Source organism: Toxotes jaculatrix, chromosome 19 (assembly GCF_017976425.1).
Source record: "Toxotes jaculatrix isolate fToxJac2 chromosome 19, fToxJac2.pri, whole genome shotgun sequence".
NCBI lineage: Eukaryota > Metazoa > Chordata > Actinopteri > Toxotidae > Toxotes > Toxotes jaculatrix.
Window position 1 is genome coordinate 4400895 of NC_054412.1, and position 15333 is coordinate 4416227.

Sequence of the window (15333 nt, forward strand, 5' to 3'; positions counted from 1 at the left end):
CCTTATCAAACAGGGTCTTCTTTGACATTTACAAGCCTTACATTTACTTTCCTTATCTTACCTTCATGTTAGAGCAGGAGCGTGTTCAGTGAGACATGGGCATTTCTGACATTTTGCAACTCTAATTTAATCCTAACATTTGCCCTAAATTTTTGCTGGAACTTATCTCCTTTTATTCTTCTCACCGTTTGGCATTTTAATGGCATAATTTTGATAAAGTCCAGTCATACTGTTTATGGCATTCATCTTTTTTGGAACATTGGTCATCCAGTGGAATGAAATGATTTTTTTCTCATGACAAATGAATCCACCAGATTTTTCATTAGTTTTTTTTTTTTCCTGGAACCTGTTGTGTGCGTATGCTTAACCTGCAGTAGTCCAAGAAAGATTATAAATTAGATATGAAAGGAAAAAAGGTAAAAAAAAAATAAAGATGATGAGGCAGAAATTAGGGTGCACAGCAGGCAAGGTCAACACTGACATTTATAAAAACCAAGGAAGTACCCATATTCACTGCCAGGGTAAAACTACAGCATGAGACAGCTGTGAGACAGAAAGACACACACACACACACATTACTGCTTTACCATTGGTAATACTCAAATAGGGTAACTGCCAGTATCTGTAGAGTCAGTTCAGTACCTTGCCATCACTTCAACCCTTTTCTTTGGTAGTTCAGAGATCCTAGATGTGTTTTGATAGTACAGGCCATAGTGCTCAAAAATACCTTTGGTCTTTGAGGAATTTCTCAAACTAAGACAGCCTGTCATTATTGTGAGTAATAACAGCGTGCCTTCTCCCTATAAACAGCTGACATTTGTTTACAGTGATGAATGTTGTCAGAAAATGTTCTCCCAAGTGCCAAAATATTTGTATTTAAGAAATACAAGAAACAGTTCACTTTTTCCTATTTGTTTTGTTAATTTTCCTATTTTAGATTAATGAAAATAATTTTACATTGCTTGAAATTTAATCAGAAATATTAAAGGATTCACTAACATAGCGTTCAGAAACCTTTGACTTAAAGTATTCAGCATATTAAGTCTGTGAAAAAGTATACGCACATGTACATGAGAGGTTTTTAACTTCAGAACCCTGGTAAGGAATACTTATTTCAGAGTGCAGGTGAAAGTACACTCAGCTTCCAGAAAGAAATGAGTATTACCTTTATCAACTGCCACTTAAAGCTTTTGCACTGGTCCTGTGCACCATTTATGAGAAAACTGTATATGAGGGAAAAATTTGATCCAAACAGTGTAAGACATTCAGCAATCTGCGATATGTTTTCAAATCCTCTTCTCACTCTGTCAACACCCTGCTACAACACATAATTTGGTCAAGCCCAACATATTTTAAAAAGCACCTCCCCTGTTTTTAATCTAGTAACCTAGCAGTTCGTGTCATGTCCTGGTGTCCTCCCTGTCCAACCAAGTTATAACAGATCAGTCATTTCTTCCTACAAGTATGGGAGGCAGCACTTTGTAGATGAATAGACAGAGTCCTTCTCCCTCAGGGCAGACTGCTCCCTTCTCAGGCACATTCTTGTGTTAACTGTACTGACTCGCCAGGCCACTGTTAGCACAGTAATATTTGCCACTATGGAGCATGGAAAGAACAGGAAGCTCTGTTATTATCTGTGGCCAAACACAGGGAAGAAGAAGGCTAAAATGTGACACCACCCCTGTCCCTTCTGTGTATGCTGCCTCAGTTGCAAGAAGACATGGAGCCCAGGAGGACGGTGCTGGGTTTGTCAGCTGATCGGGGTGCTGGAGAGACGACAGGTGGATCACCTGCGTCCTCCAAACACAGACCCACCATGCAGGATATTTTGTCTGAGATACAGAGCTTGGTGGAAGGAAGTAACATAATAAATGTGAGTATCAGCTGGTTTTAATAATGAATATTAGCTTGAGAGTGTGTTTACAAAAGGTTAAATTCTGAACTTTACTGAAGAATTAAAGTTAAAAAAAACAAAACAGGATATTTATTCACTGTTTGTGGCACAAATCTAATTGTGTACAATATGGGCAATGAATTGATATTGTTTTAAGCATTTTAATGATAAAATTCAAAATATAAATGCATAGCTCCATGCGTCCAAAAGAACAAGAAGATTGTTATAAATGCATGGAACAGTGAACAGATAGGACTAGCAGTGTTTTGATTGATGTTTGTGTATTCCCATGATGCTGCTGACAGGAAGGTCTACAGGAAGGACCCAAACACAAAGATTTCCTGCTGGGTCGTTAGTGGGTTTAATTACCCACTGTATACACTTTGTGACTTGCACTGTCATAGTTTATTAAATACTTTTTTTTAAATACCATTTCTTTCATTTTGAAAAGACAAGTCATCATTTTCACCATTCCCACAAAAAAAGTAATCATAGCAGTTATGTTTCCTCACACAACATTGCTGGAAAAGAAAATAGCATTATATAATTTTTGGCCTGTTTCACACCAGTTTTGTTTTGTTCATTGTTGTTGTTACGTTATAGAGGACACCACACATCGATTTAAACTGGTATCTGAAGTCCTCTCCTGGTGAACCAGAGATTCGTCTGGTACGAACTGTCCAGCAGGTTCTGGCATGTCGATATCAACCAGCACAACTTGATATCACAGCTATGGCCAAACAGCTGGAGGAAGCAGAGGTATGTGTTGTACTTACTTCTTTTTCCTACTTATGACTTGGCAACTTGTATATCACAAGAGCTTCATTTTGCTAAATTGGAGAAAATCACCCTTCAAAAAGCAAAAACGTAGATCTCTTCTAAAGCCAGTTCTGTCCACCGCAGGAGTACAGGTGCTGCGTGCAGGAGCAGATAGCTACTATGAAAAGCATGAGGGTTTCTGACCCAGATGCCTTGGAAAGAGCTGAGGGACAATGGAGTGCAGCACTGCTGGATGCCTCTGCCACGGTGCAGGTGAAAGCAGCGCAGCTGGATCAGGTCACACAGTATCACAAACAGATGAAGATGACCAGAGCTTTCCTGCAGGTTTTAGCTGCTGAGAAGGAAAAAATGAGTTTGTGAGTAACTTTTTGCCTTAACATCATCATTACTTGATAGCCTTTGTTCATGTGCTTGATGTATGGTGCACTCATGTTTTTCCGTCGTGGTTTTGTCAGAAATGCTTTGGGAAGCAGTGCTGTTCAAGCTGACAAACTCCATGTCCTACTGCAAACCATGGAACAGAAGAAAGGCGTAATGGAGGAGCTGCTCCACCTAAGTAGCCAGTTATCGGTCCACTTGAGTGACACTGAAAGTTCAGGTGCTCTTCTTGCCCAGCTTGGAGATGTCCAAGAGGAATGGAGGCTTTTAGAAGGAAGTATCAAGCGAGCTCTACAACACGCCACAAACTCCACCTGTCAGTCCTCTCTTCTTATAAAAGAGGTCGAACAGCTTAAAGCCAAGCTCAAAGCTCTCCAGAAATCCAACTTTCAAAGCAATGACATCAAAAGCACCTTAGAATTTATTTGTCAAACCACAGACCTAAAACTGTATAACCAGCTTTATCTACACTTACAATCACAAGCAGATGCTTTTGTCCATTTCTCTTTGGGTCAGAAGGAGAAGGATGAGATCCAATGTAATCTTCAGGAACTGGCCTCATTGCTTAATGTCACCAAGACAAAGCTCCACACTTCCACGTACAGCCGTGGAGACATTTCTTCAACAAAGATCAACAAACAATTACAAGACTTGGTCATATGGGCGAAGCAAGCGGAAAACCACATCTCTACTGGGAAAAAGTTGGCTCTTTTCCCAGAGGAGGCTCGCATTCAGATTGCTGACATGAAGAAATTTCAGACTGACATTTTGTCCCGACGGTCAAAGATGCAAGTACAGGTTGAGGAGATGAAAGATGTAGCCTCTGATATGGAAAAGGAGGAAAGTGACCAAGCACTGAAGACAATAGAAGACCTATATGAAGCCACTGCTGACAGCTTGGATCATGTCCTTGAGACCATGAAGAAACGCCTACAAGAGAGGGAGAAACTGCTATCCCAGCTTGCAAGCATGGATGCCTGGCTGGCTGAAACACATGCTACAAGAGACCCCTGTGCCCATGTTGAAAATGTTTCCAAAGCTGACATCCAAAAGCTGGAGAGCGAGCTGGAGAGTCACAAATTAGCCACTGTGGAGATACAGAGCCAGCTAAATCTGGTGGAGGAAATGGCAGAAAGTTGCAAGGACATAGCAGCGGGACTGAGTCCAGGAGAGAGCCGCTACCTTGTCAACAGACTGTCAGGCCTTTGGACAGAATTAGATGGACTACTAGCTCATGAGAGAGCAATCAGCTGGGAATTAGAGGAGCTGATCCATCAGCGAACATCTTCAGATGAGGAATTATCAACCGTCCAGGCTAGCCTAAAGCAAGTTGCTGCTGATTTGGAGCAACAAAAGTTCCCTTTAACACAGGAAACCATTTCAACAGTTGTACTTTTGAAGCACATGCTGATGGAGAGTCAGTGTCAAGTACAAGAGCTTCAGCACTGCCATGAGGCCAAGCGAAGTGCCCTCTTGTACACCATTGGGGAACTTCTAGACAGGTGCAAAGCTCTTAGTCTTAATGCCTTCGAGCAAGACAAATATCTGCACCTGAGGAGACAAATGGAGGAATCTAGGGATATTGCCAAAGAGCAAATTCAGCGTGCCAAAGACAAATCAATCAGTGTGGGTGACAGGTTCAGACAATACCAAACACTCTTGGTTGAACTGCCTTTGGTGAAGACACAGTGTCAGGAAGCAGGGGACCAACTGGAGGCCATAGCTCAGGAGTTATATCCATCTGAGCTTAATTCAGAGAGGCAGAGGATTCACCGCACTGTGGAAGCTTTGGTGTCCTGGGAGCATTCTGCCACAGATGATATCAAAAATCTAGAGACCAAGCTTTTGCTTGGACTTCGCTTTTCGTCCGAACTTCCTGCCTTAATTGAGCTTTTCCAAAGAACAAGAGGGGAACTGCAGGGAGCCGAGCCCGTCTGTCCAGATGAGAAAGCAATAGACAGCGCACTACGAAGATACTGGGTCATTTGGAGAAATATGGAGTCTGGGATGAGGGTGTTAGAAGCTCTGGGACGGAAGGAAAAAGTTAACCTGAAGAACTACAAGGAGCTATACTCTCTTAGAGATGCAGCCATGCAAGAATGCCATTTACGAATGGTGAGCATAAATCTTCTGTTACTTTTTCAACTTTGCAATTCATACTTTTGTTTGATGTTTCTCTAAGCTATCCTTTATCACGTAACATTGGTTCAACAGGAGAGTTTATCCCAAGCTCGAGAATCCTTGAAGGATTACCATTGGGCTGCTCAAGGAGCAATAGCCTTCCTTCACAATGCCGAAGCCACCTTTTTGTCAGCTCCTGGAGGGTTTTTGGACTGTACCGAGGAACAAAGACAGACCCAGCAGGCTCTAGAAGCACTAGAAGACGGATTTCAGGCTCACATCTGTCACATTGTGGAACTGGTCCCCCAGCAACCCTGCCTCTCCCGCCCAAATGCTGAGCAGCTCCACATCAGCATTCTCAGCCAGTTGTTGGTGGGAAGGGCCGTACTGGAGGCCCAGGCCCAGCTCAGGCTGGAGTCCTTACAGAGGTGCTGGGCTGTTTTGGATTCCTAAAACCAGTTCTGCATACTTTTTGTCCTTTTGTCATATGATTAGTTCTGTGTTTTCAAATTTCTTACAGGTGTGCAGTAAGACAACAAAGCCACAGGAGCTGCCATGAAGACTTACGGCAGCATCTTTCTGGGTTTGAAGCCAGACTTTCAGAGTGCGCTGCAGCACAAGTGACATCCTTTGATAAATGTGTAGCCCAACAAGGGAGAGCTATGGTAAGTTCAAAGCTGAACTAATTCACTCCTGATTAGCAAGTGTTTCACCATGCATTTCTCTATCTATCAATTTTGATCTTATATGTTAATCTCTGCTTGAAGCTACTGATGGAGGATCTCCACAACCTTGCTGGGAAGATAGAAGACCTGAGGGCTGGATGTCCGATGCAGGGCTGTGGAGTTGGTAAAGACGGTGAGCTGGGTGCCCTCTGGCGCCGTTGGGTATCACTACGACGTGGTGTCGGCCGCCTGATGGCACACTCAGAACAGAGACAAGAGGAATGGAAGGACATCACTACAAGTGTGAGTTCACAAAACACAGAAAAAAACAGAAAAAAAATCATATTCAGTTAATATTTAATATTTAAGATTAAATTCTATTCCTTTTAGATGGAGCAGTGTTGCAGTTTTTTGGCCAGTCTTCAGGCTGAGGTGCCTGACTCCTCCACTGTGAGCTTCACTCAGGAGAAACCCCAGGATCTTCTTGCCCAGGCTGAGATGCACCAGGCCGGTCTGGAGCAGGAGCAGCAGGCCTTAGCCTCCCTGGAGCATCGACTGGAGCACGCACTGAGCTTGTCTAGTTCCCAGGAACCCATCAGTCCTGGACCTGTTGGCAAAACACTGATGAAGATCCAAGAGAATGTCAGGAGGTGGGGTTTGTTTCATGTCCATGTCGAAAGTTATTACTCATGTATATGAGAGTTGCTGAGAAGATACTGTACCCCACAGCCTCAAAGAGAGAAACCTGCTGGTTGTAGCTGCAGCCCAGGCAGAAGAGAAAGAGAGACAGCAAGTCCAAGAGGAGATCGGAGAGGTGGAGAAACACACGTTGGCCCTTCTCTCCGCACTGGAGGCCTCTTCAAATCCAAGAAAACAACAGGTCAGGATAATTTTTTTATGCTTCACAAGCTTAGAAATTTGAGTTTGAGATTTTGTGTTTCAGTCTACATCACGTACTACAAACGTTTGGTTATTAATCAATGCTGCAATGGTGAAGTTTTGATTTATAATAAGGTAAACTTTGATCTTAAACTTAAAACAGGTTTATTTTAATGTGAGGGTAAGTCCTCCTGATCCCAGTGAGAAACACCCCGTGAACTGTTCACAGACCTGTTTTTGTCAGTTTCAGCTACAGACCACGTGGAACATCTGCAATTAGATTACAGACTTTAAGTGGTCTGAACTGCCTCAGTCCTGTGTGTGGTCTACTGTCATCCTTTTCTTTCAAAAAGAGAGCATATTAAACTTGTGAGGGGCTGCTGCAAGCTCACCTTCAACCTTTAACAGGAAAATAAGTTAAACCAGTTTGGAGGACTCTGAACGTTTGACCCACGCCGTCTAATCAGTGTCTGTGTCTTTCTGATGTCTTGTCCTTCCAATTTTTTTCTTGCATTCCCACACTGACAGGAGCTCAGAAAGGATTGGTCCTCCCTGAAGGCCAAACTGGAGTGTATCATGGATGGTGTGCAGAGCCGATATGCAGAGATTCCTGCTGATATCAGCAAACATTTACAAGAAGTTCAACTGTCCCTACAGAGAGCAGAGGAGAAGGTAACAGGCAGCAGCACTGAATCATCCTCATTTACATTTAAGCTGTCTCCCACCAGAACTCCTCATTTCTTTTGTGACTGTGTGTATGTGGTCTGTTTTACAGCTCACGGAGGGGAGCAACCCGGTTCGGAAGCTGGCTGGTCAAGTGAAGGAGCTTTGCTCAGGCCTCGAGAGCGTGAAAATGTTACTGGAGCAGAAAAGTCCAACAGTCAACGAAGCTGAAAATGTGCTCAAGGTGTGTACAGTATGGAAGTAAATGTTGTTTGTCAATGTTCATATTGAGCTAAAAGTGCATTTATATACGTTTTTATTTAATTGAAAATTTGGATGTGATGTAATATAAATTTATCACACTTACAAAGACTGCATAATCTCATCTCATACATACTGTACGTCCTCTGTTCACCAGCATGTTTGGGATGAGCTGGATGCGTGGCACAGCCGCTTGATGCTCCTGGAGAGCGAGGTGCAGGATCTTGCAGAGGAGCAACCAGAGCAAGCCCACCTCCTTTTGGACCAACTCACACAACCACTACAGCTCTACCAGAACACATCCCAGATGGCAGAGCACCACACCTCCTTCCTCAGCAAGGTCAGGCTTACTGTGCTGTACAATTTCTACACTGTATTGTAATTTACTGAATGTTGATATTCTGAAAATCAGTTAAACAGAACTACCATTCTGCTTCCTTATATTTTCTGTACTCCTCTGTCAGATCCCTGCCTGTCTTCAGGAGTTTGAAGACATCTTGTACAGCGCCACCTGCTGGTTAGACGAGGCCCAGTCGTGGCTCAGTGCTCCTTGCTCATTCACAACAGCCAGAAGTCTCCAGAATCATGCAAAGTCCCTGCAGGTCAGCGGCTCCGAGTAAAAACCAAGAGACCTGTTATATCTGATATCACTTCCTTTTAAGTGGGATGAATAGTGACAAGTCTTAAGCACATTCTTCTTTCACGCTGTAGTTTTTATTTATTTATTTATTTATTGATGGATTAATTGCATCCATACAGGTTTTTAAGAGCCACTGATAGCATAATTCCTCTTTATTGCATCGTGTCACTGTGTCCTACTGCTCATGCCAGGCCTTATTAGTCATCTTAATAGACATTATTCAACACTGACCACACTATCCAGAAGCATTTTTCACATATGTCATATTAATTTAATTTTAAATCCTGAACTCCAGCTGGTCCTGGACGACTCTGAGAGGATCAGGGACACCCTGCAGAACTTCAGGCCGGTGCTGGCTGAGATCTCTGCTGTGTGTGACGTCAGCACGCAGGAGGAGAGGCTGGACCAGAATGGCCAACAAGTCCACAACATGCAACGCAACATCCTAGAGCCACTGGAGCAACTCCTGCAGGCTGCTGTGGTAAGAAGTTCAAACTGAGGATTTCCATCAATTTACTGTAGACTTTCCGGTTTTTAGTGACCCCAAATGGCAGTTGGGGGAAACTGCTGTTTTTTTTTTTTTTACCCCTGAATTTGGATCCTCCCACTTCCTCTCTGCAGAGAAGATTTTCATTCAGTGGGCACTAATACAACATGTGAAACCATTTTAATTATAAAGATGCGGCTCAGATATCTCAAAAAGTTGCTGGCAATCTCCTTTTCAGGCGGTGGAGGCGATGGAAGCTGAACTTAAGACTATGGAGAAGAATGTTCCGAAGATCAGAACAATTTTGTCCTCCATGGAGAACGCCAACATCACTCTGACAAAACATCTTCACAACCGACAGGTGAAGCGTTGCAGTTATAATTCTTTATTTATCCATTTCATGCAAATAACTGCAAGGTTCATAGAGAACATGTGAATAGTAGTGCAGTAAAATAGTGAAAATATTAAACATTTAAGATTAAGAGTTAAGGAATGCTCAGTTTTATTTAAGGTGGGTGCTTAGAAAACATCCAAAAGTTATGATTTACTCAAGAGGGAAATAAAATTCTTCTTATGAGAAAACAAAGATGCAAATCATTGTCTTACAAAGCTGTAAAAGTACTAAAGTGTTTTGATTTTTATTTGTTTTGCAAACATCACTGTCAACCAACTGCACATCAAGCATTAGTAGTTTGTACAGAGGTTTAGTTTACACACCTGTTGACTGTGTTCCTGTTTTTACTTGAAGGTGATCCTGGCCAACGTGCAGTCAATGCGGAGGACACTGGAGGAGGTGGACAGATGCAAAGGAGAGCTTCACCTCCCACAGGGAGCAGAGGACAGCCTGCTGGTCTTCTCCCGAGCCAGACTGCTCCTGCAGCCGCTCGAGGAACTGGAACAACTCACCCAACAACAAGTCTCACTGCTGGAGGTACAACATCAAGTCTGAACATCACTGCACAAAGAAAGAGATTTTGTTACTGTCAAGGATCTTCTGCATCTTTGTTTTGGGAATCTGTGTAAAGATTTTCTCAACTCTCAGCTTTGTTCTTCACAGCACAGTCGCACAAAGAACCACAATATCCTACAGTACAACCTAGAATGTTTTTCATCAATCTCTGTCACTTTTTACATTCTCTCTCTCTGTTTCTCTCGTCTCTTCGTCTAACATAGAAGACTAGAGAGGAGGAGGAGGAGGAGACCAGTAAGGATCTTGGCGTCACCACAGTCTCCAATTTTCCTGAAGAGATGCAGCAGCTAGACAGACCTCCACGCAGGCACTTAGTCAAGGTAATAATAATAAGCATAATCACGAAGAGGTAGGTGAGGTGATTTTAACTTGGCATCATCTTTTGAATTAAACCAATGAAAAACCTGTTCTTTGATTAAACTTACAGTTTCATGCTGTCAGTGTGCTGTTGACCACCACTTTTTAATTAAACTGCTGTGGTAAAAAAATGACAGTCACCAAGTGCAGGATTCCCACTGGCCACTGAGTTTTAAAAGGAGCATTTTAACATGGAACATAAAGTTAAACTGGCATTTCTTAGGGAAGGACGTCAGTCTTGGTGACCATCATTTGCTCCCTGTGCTGTCAGGAATTGGTTGAACCTGCCTGGTACAGGCCTGTCTCCAGAACACATCTCCCTGAATATGCAGTGTTCATACTGCTGGGCTGTGAGGCAGGCTCAAGCAAAATCCTTGAATCATATAGTTATAGTTTTTTTGGGGATCATTATTATTTTTATTATTGTCCTACTGTACATACCTGATGACTGGCAGTTCAGTTCATGTTGTTTAACAATCATCTAGGCCCAATTTAACTCAGCACAGCTGTTGGATGTCTGTGGGATCACATTTAGATTACATTAAGACATTTTTTTAAACAGTTTTTTTCCTGTGTAGGGAAATAAATAATATTCCCCAAAAAAATCAACAACCCTCTTAAGCAAATATACGTTTGCTAAATTAACATGCATTCCTCCATTAGACTCCATTAGTCACCAGGTTCAAGATGGTAAACACAGCAAAATGAGTGGATGACTGTTAATGGAGACATGAAGGAACAAGTATTCGTCAGAAAGTCAATTTATTGTTCCGTTTTCATTTAAATCACGGTTTTCATCATATCATTCACCCTTATCACTAAAAGCAGGAGGCTTTTGAAGTGTCTAATTCAGAGGAAGAGGAGGATGAGGATGACGAGAGTTGTCACTCGTCGTCCTCTGACACACTAACATGCAGTATTCCAGAGGTAAATCTGAAAAATGATCACGGCTTAGGAACGCATGTTTCTGCCTACCTCTTTCTTTGGGTTTCGTTCCAAAATGTCTCATTCAGCAGCGTAAAAAAAAAACTGCTGTCGCTAAAACGTCTGTATTAAATATCACTGAATTTAAATGATCCAAATACTTATGGAACAGATATATTTTTAACTTACTAGTTCTGTGTGTTTTGGAATGAAACTCAAAATTTCTTTGGGTCCTTCTTCCTATATTTTTCCTCCTTTATTTTGTTTTGATTGTCTGAATAGATTTCATCTTTAATATTGCTTCTTCTTCCTGTGGTTTGGAGGCCTGGAGCAGATTTTGCATGCTGTTGTGTGAGGCGGGCTGTTCTGTCCTCTTATAAATTCACTCCGGCACTGTCAGATGCAGCTGCTTGAAATGTGTTGCTCCTCAGGAGCCTTTCCTTTCATATATATACGTGTGTGCATGTGTGCGTGCATGGATTTCTTTTGCATTTATACATTTATACAACACATTTATCAGGACCCAGAGGAGACACTCAACCTTTCAGATGTGAAAAGTGAGGATACTGAGGAAATGAATCCTTTGTCAAATGTTGAGGTAGGTGGAGATGAAACTTAGCCTTCAGTTATTAGGTTGTTTTTTTTTTTTCATAGTGTTTTCAACATCAGTGTAGTTAGAGGACACACATAACTAATCATAGTCATTTCATTTGTCTTTCAGGAGCTGGAGAGTTTGGCTCTTCAGTTTTCCTCTGAAGTGGAGACAAGCCCAGAAGGTGCTGAAGCTGGGCTTTTACCTGTGAGGCCTGGGGGTGATACCAACGACTTTGGGTCTAAAAATGTTGTAACTGGATTAATAACAGTGGACTCTAAAGCTGAACACCAGTTTGCTGCTGCTGCTCCTCAAGACCAACATGACTCACCAAAACATGAAACCTTGGACACGGCAACTTGTGCAGCCGCAATTGAAGACACAAGACTGATTCCTTCAAGACCTATAACTCCATTCACAGCCGCGAGAGCATCAGTGGAGCTCATAGAGGAGGGAGACGAAGATCTGTCTTTGTCCACAGTCCCCCATCAAGACCTGGTAAGTGAATGAGAAAGAAAAGACTCCCTTTCAAATACATTTCCAACTTTTCCTGCAAATTTTCAACTTAAAAAAAAAGTAGAAGACCTCCAACTTTAACATCAAAAGAACGATAAAGCTTGATGCACTACATGTTCAATCCTGAACTTCACTTATACTGCATCTAATGTGAACTTTATGAAGTGACTTTCATATTTTTGCTGTTTTCAACATCCAGGACCCTCTGAAAGATTTGAGGGAGCAAAACGAAGTTAGGAACAGTGAGAACAGTTTGGTGAAAGAATCCCAACAAGTCCAGGAGTCTTCTAAGGCGCCAGTCAGGTAAAAGACAAGGGACGAGTCGTAGGAACTGACGACAACTCACATGCACGTAACATACCAAAGATTCAGGTGTGTTGTGTGTTTCCTTTGGTCCGTAGCTTGGCAGGACATGAAGAAGACGAGAAGGAGCAGCTAAGGTGGACTCGACTTTATAACCAGATCTCTCAAAAACTGACCACTTTGAAAAAAGTTCAGGAGGAGCATCAAACCTCAGTCAGCTCGGGAGATGCAGCGACCCATGAAAAGGTAGGAAAATACAGCAAAATAAAAAAGTTTCTGATTTTTAGGATGTTCAAGACAGGTTGATTATGAGCATTGGAAGAGACGTTAGGTGGATAAATGGTGAGATAGGACCACAGTAGATGGAGACAAAATTATCCATCACATCCGTTACCGGGGCAACAGTAAGCTAAACCTTCTGCCTCTGTGCCATCCCTTTCAGAGCTGTAAAGATGTTTGTTTACATAATGAGAGGGACCAATAACAGAAACCCTTAAAAATGCATGACGATATAATTGCTGTGCTCTCAAAATATTATTGAAAAATATTAAATACGAAGAAGAAAATTATGGTTCTGATGTCAAAACAGTTACAAGGAAAAACGTTTGCCTTGAACTGAAAATGAATGAGTGCAGATGTTGTCCTCCCATCCTTTCTTCTTTCCTTCAGCGGTGGTGAAACCTAAACCACAACTGTCTGGTTTTGTTTTAGGTTCCACTAAAGGAGCTGATGTCAACTGGATCTGCTTCTGCTATTCTCCAGCGGACACATGAGTCCATTGCTGTGCTAAGACAAATAGTATGTGCAATAAAAAGAGATATATTTGGATCTCTGTGGTTTAACAAGCTAATCAAAAGTAGAACAAATGCTTTAAAGTTTACTCTTGACAGTTTAAGGTATGTGAACTGAAGCAAAGAAACATTTCTGATTATTAAAGTAGAAAAATAGCTTTACATGTGTAGCAATAGGCAGCAGTTCTTCTCTGTGAGTGTTGTTGCCAAATTTAAGTCAGACCATTGGAGAAAAAGGTTTATTTTACCCTGGGAAATCCTGCATTTAGTGATAGTGATGATCATTTATATAATGCTTCAGGTGAAGTCTGCAGACAGTTCTCATCCAGGTGTGAAGGAGGATTTGTACGAGGCTCTCCGGAGGGTCCTCCTGTGTCTGGACTCCTGGACTGACTTCCTGTTGACTCCTGGTGGTGCTGGTGAGGATGAAGCCCAGCTGAGGCTGCTGCAGCAGGAGGTGACTGACCAGAATGCTGCTCAAGTACATATATATATATATATTGTATAATTATATCTACTGTATTTAAAAATACTTACACTCTTCTGTTTTGGCATTTCTGTCTAAATTCCTGCGTAGTGTGTATCAGCTGAGCTGGAGACTCTTAATGAGCTGTTGAATAAAGTGGAATCAGAGACCAGCCCTGGACTTTGGAAAGAGGAACCAGACGCTTACCGCTGTTTGACCTGCCTTCAAGATTGTCTTCGTACTGTCCAGCTGGTCTCCACCTCATCCAACAATCAGCTCACTGAAGATCTGGGCCTCAAGAAACAGCATCAGGTTTGAAATTGAGCTTGATTTATTCCAGGAGAAAATTGTGAGTTGTCACAGCCTCAAGCGATATTAACCATATAATAACTTTTAATTAAGCAAAATTTGAATTCAAGTGTAGAACTTATAATGGAGTATGTTTACTTCTCAGTACTTTCTCCATCACTGATCTGAGCCACAAACACAGATGTTTTTTTTTATCTTCTGCAGGAGTTCTTCAACCAGCTGTGTATTTTGGACGAGTTTGAGCTCGGACAGAGGGAGATATTCCCAAGTCTGAAGGAAGCTCCTAGTTTGGAGGTAACAACTGTTTATGCATGTTGACATGCCAGTACGTGGTACAAAAAGTTTGGCAAATATAACAACACTACTGCCTTTGAAGAAATGGCCTCTGTGGAATGATTTTGTCGTTAATGATAGATTTCAGATTGTAATGGCACATGCATGATGCACAGTTTTAACTGCAGACTAATATCAAGTTAAGGTTTTTAAAAATCTGCTATTGAACTCCACTGTAGTTGGACTGGAAACATGATACAGGATCTGTGTTTCCGAAGTTAATGGTATTCGCCTTAAACTCTGTGCTCCTCCTGTGTCTCTCAGCAGTGTGTCCTGGGCAGACATCTGAGGGAGAGTCCTGGGGAAACAGCCAAGCGTAGCAATAGGCAGCAGTTCTTCTCTGTGAGTGTTGTTGCCAAATTTAAGTCAGACCATTGGAGAAAAAGGTTTATTTTACCCTGGGAAATCCTGCATTTAGTGATAGTGATGATCATTTATATAATGCTTCAGGTGAAGTCTGCAGACAGTTCTCATCCAGGTGTGAAGGAGGATTTGTACGAGGCTCTCCGGAGGGTCCTCCTGTGTCTGGACTCCTGGACTGACTTCCTGTTGACTCCTGGTGGTGCTGGTGAGGATGAAGCCCAGCTGAGGCTGCTGCAGCAGGAGGTGACTGACCAGAATGCTGCTCAAGTACATATATATATATATATTGTATAATTATATCTACTGTATTTAAAAATACTTACACTCTTCTGTTTTGGCATTTCTGTCTAAATTCCTGCGTAGTGTGTATCAGCTGAGCTGGAGACTCTTAATGAGCTGTTGAATAAAGTGGAATCAGAGACCAGCCCTGGACTTTGGAAAGAGGAACCAGACGCTTACCGCTGTTTGACCTGCCTTCAAGATTGTCTTCGTACTGTCCAGCTGGTCTCCACCTCATCCAACAATCAGCTCACTGAAGATCTGGGCCTCAAGAAACAGCATCAGGTTTGAAATTGAGCTTGATTTATTCCAGGAGAAAATTGTGAGTTGTCACAGCCTCAAGCAGTATTAACCATATAATA

The 15333-nt window shown here is 42.1% G+C and overlaps 2 protein-coding genes across 5 annotated transcripts in view; both read left to right on the forward strand.

Annotated features, from left to right (window-relative positions):
- syne2a (spectrin repeat containing, nuclear envelope 2a) overlaps positions 1-15333 on the forward strand; it is a 41630-nt gene that overhangs the window by 22862 nt on the left and 3435 nt on the right. Inside the window, exons 47-74 of the mRNA XM_041064953.1 lie at positions 1709-1873; positions 2498-2653; positions 2798-3030; positions 3130-5167; positions 5267-5601; positions 5694-5838; positions 5941-6141; positions 6229-6488; positions 6568-6718; positions 7246-7389; positions 7493-7624; positions 7799-7981; positions 8106-8243; positions 8577-8762; positions 9007-9129; positions 9517-9699; positions 9942-10058; positions 11540-11617; positions 11741-12109; positions 12327-12430; positions 12529-12676; positions 13142-13228; positions 13523-13678; positions 13799-13999; positions 14201-14290; positions 14594-14671; positions 14780-14959; positions 15056-15256. Of these exons, the coding sequence (XP_040920887.1) occupies positions 1709-1873; positions 2498-2653; positions 2798-3030; positions 3130-5167; positions 5267-5601; positions 5694-5838; positions 5941-6141; positions 6229-6488; positions 6568-6718; positions 7246-7389; positions 7493-7624; positions 7799-7981; positions 8106-8243; positions 8577-8762; positions 9007-9129; positions 9517-9699; positions 9942-10058; positions 11540-11617; positions 11741-12109; positions 12327-12430; positions 12529-12676; positions 13142-13228; positions 13523-13678; positions 13799-13999; positions 14201-14290; positions 14594-14671; positions 14780-14959; positions 15056-15256 (6582 nt within the window). The remainder of the gene's footprint in view (positions 1-1708; positions 1874-2497; positions 2654-2797; positions 3031-3129; positions 5168-5266; positions 5602-5693; positions 5839-5940; positions 6142-6228; positions 6489-6567; positions 6719-7245; positions 7390-7492; positions 7625-7798; positions 7982-8105; positions 8244-8576; positions 8763-9006; positions 9130-9516; positions 9700-9941; positions 10059-11539; positions 11618-11740; positions 12110-12326; positions 12431-12528; positions 12677-13141; positions 13229-13522; positions 13679-13798; positions 14000-14200; positions 14291-14593; positions 14672-14779; positions 14960-15055; positions 15257-15333) is intronic.
- The window catches only part of LOC121199612 (nesprin-2), a 61014-nt gene continuing 60468 nt past the window's right edge, over positions 14788-15333 (forward strand). For all 4 annotated transcript variants that reach the window (XM_041064459.1, XM_041064462.1, XM_041064461.1 and 1 more), the window contains exons 1-2: positions 14788-14935; positions 15056-15256. The gene's annotated coding sequence lies outside the window, so the exon portion shown is untranslated. The remainder of the gene's footprint in view (positions 14936-15055; positions 15257-15333) is intronic.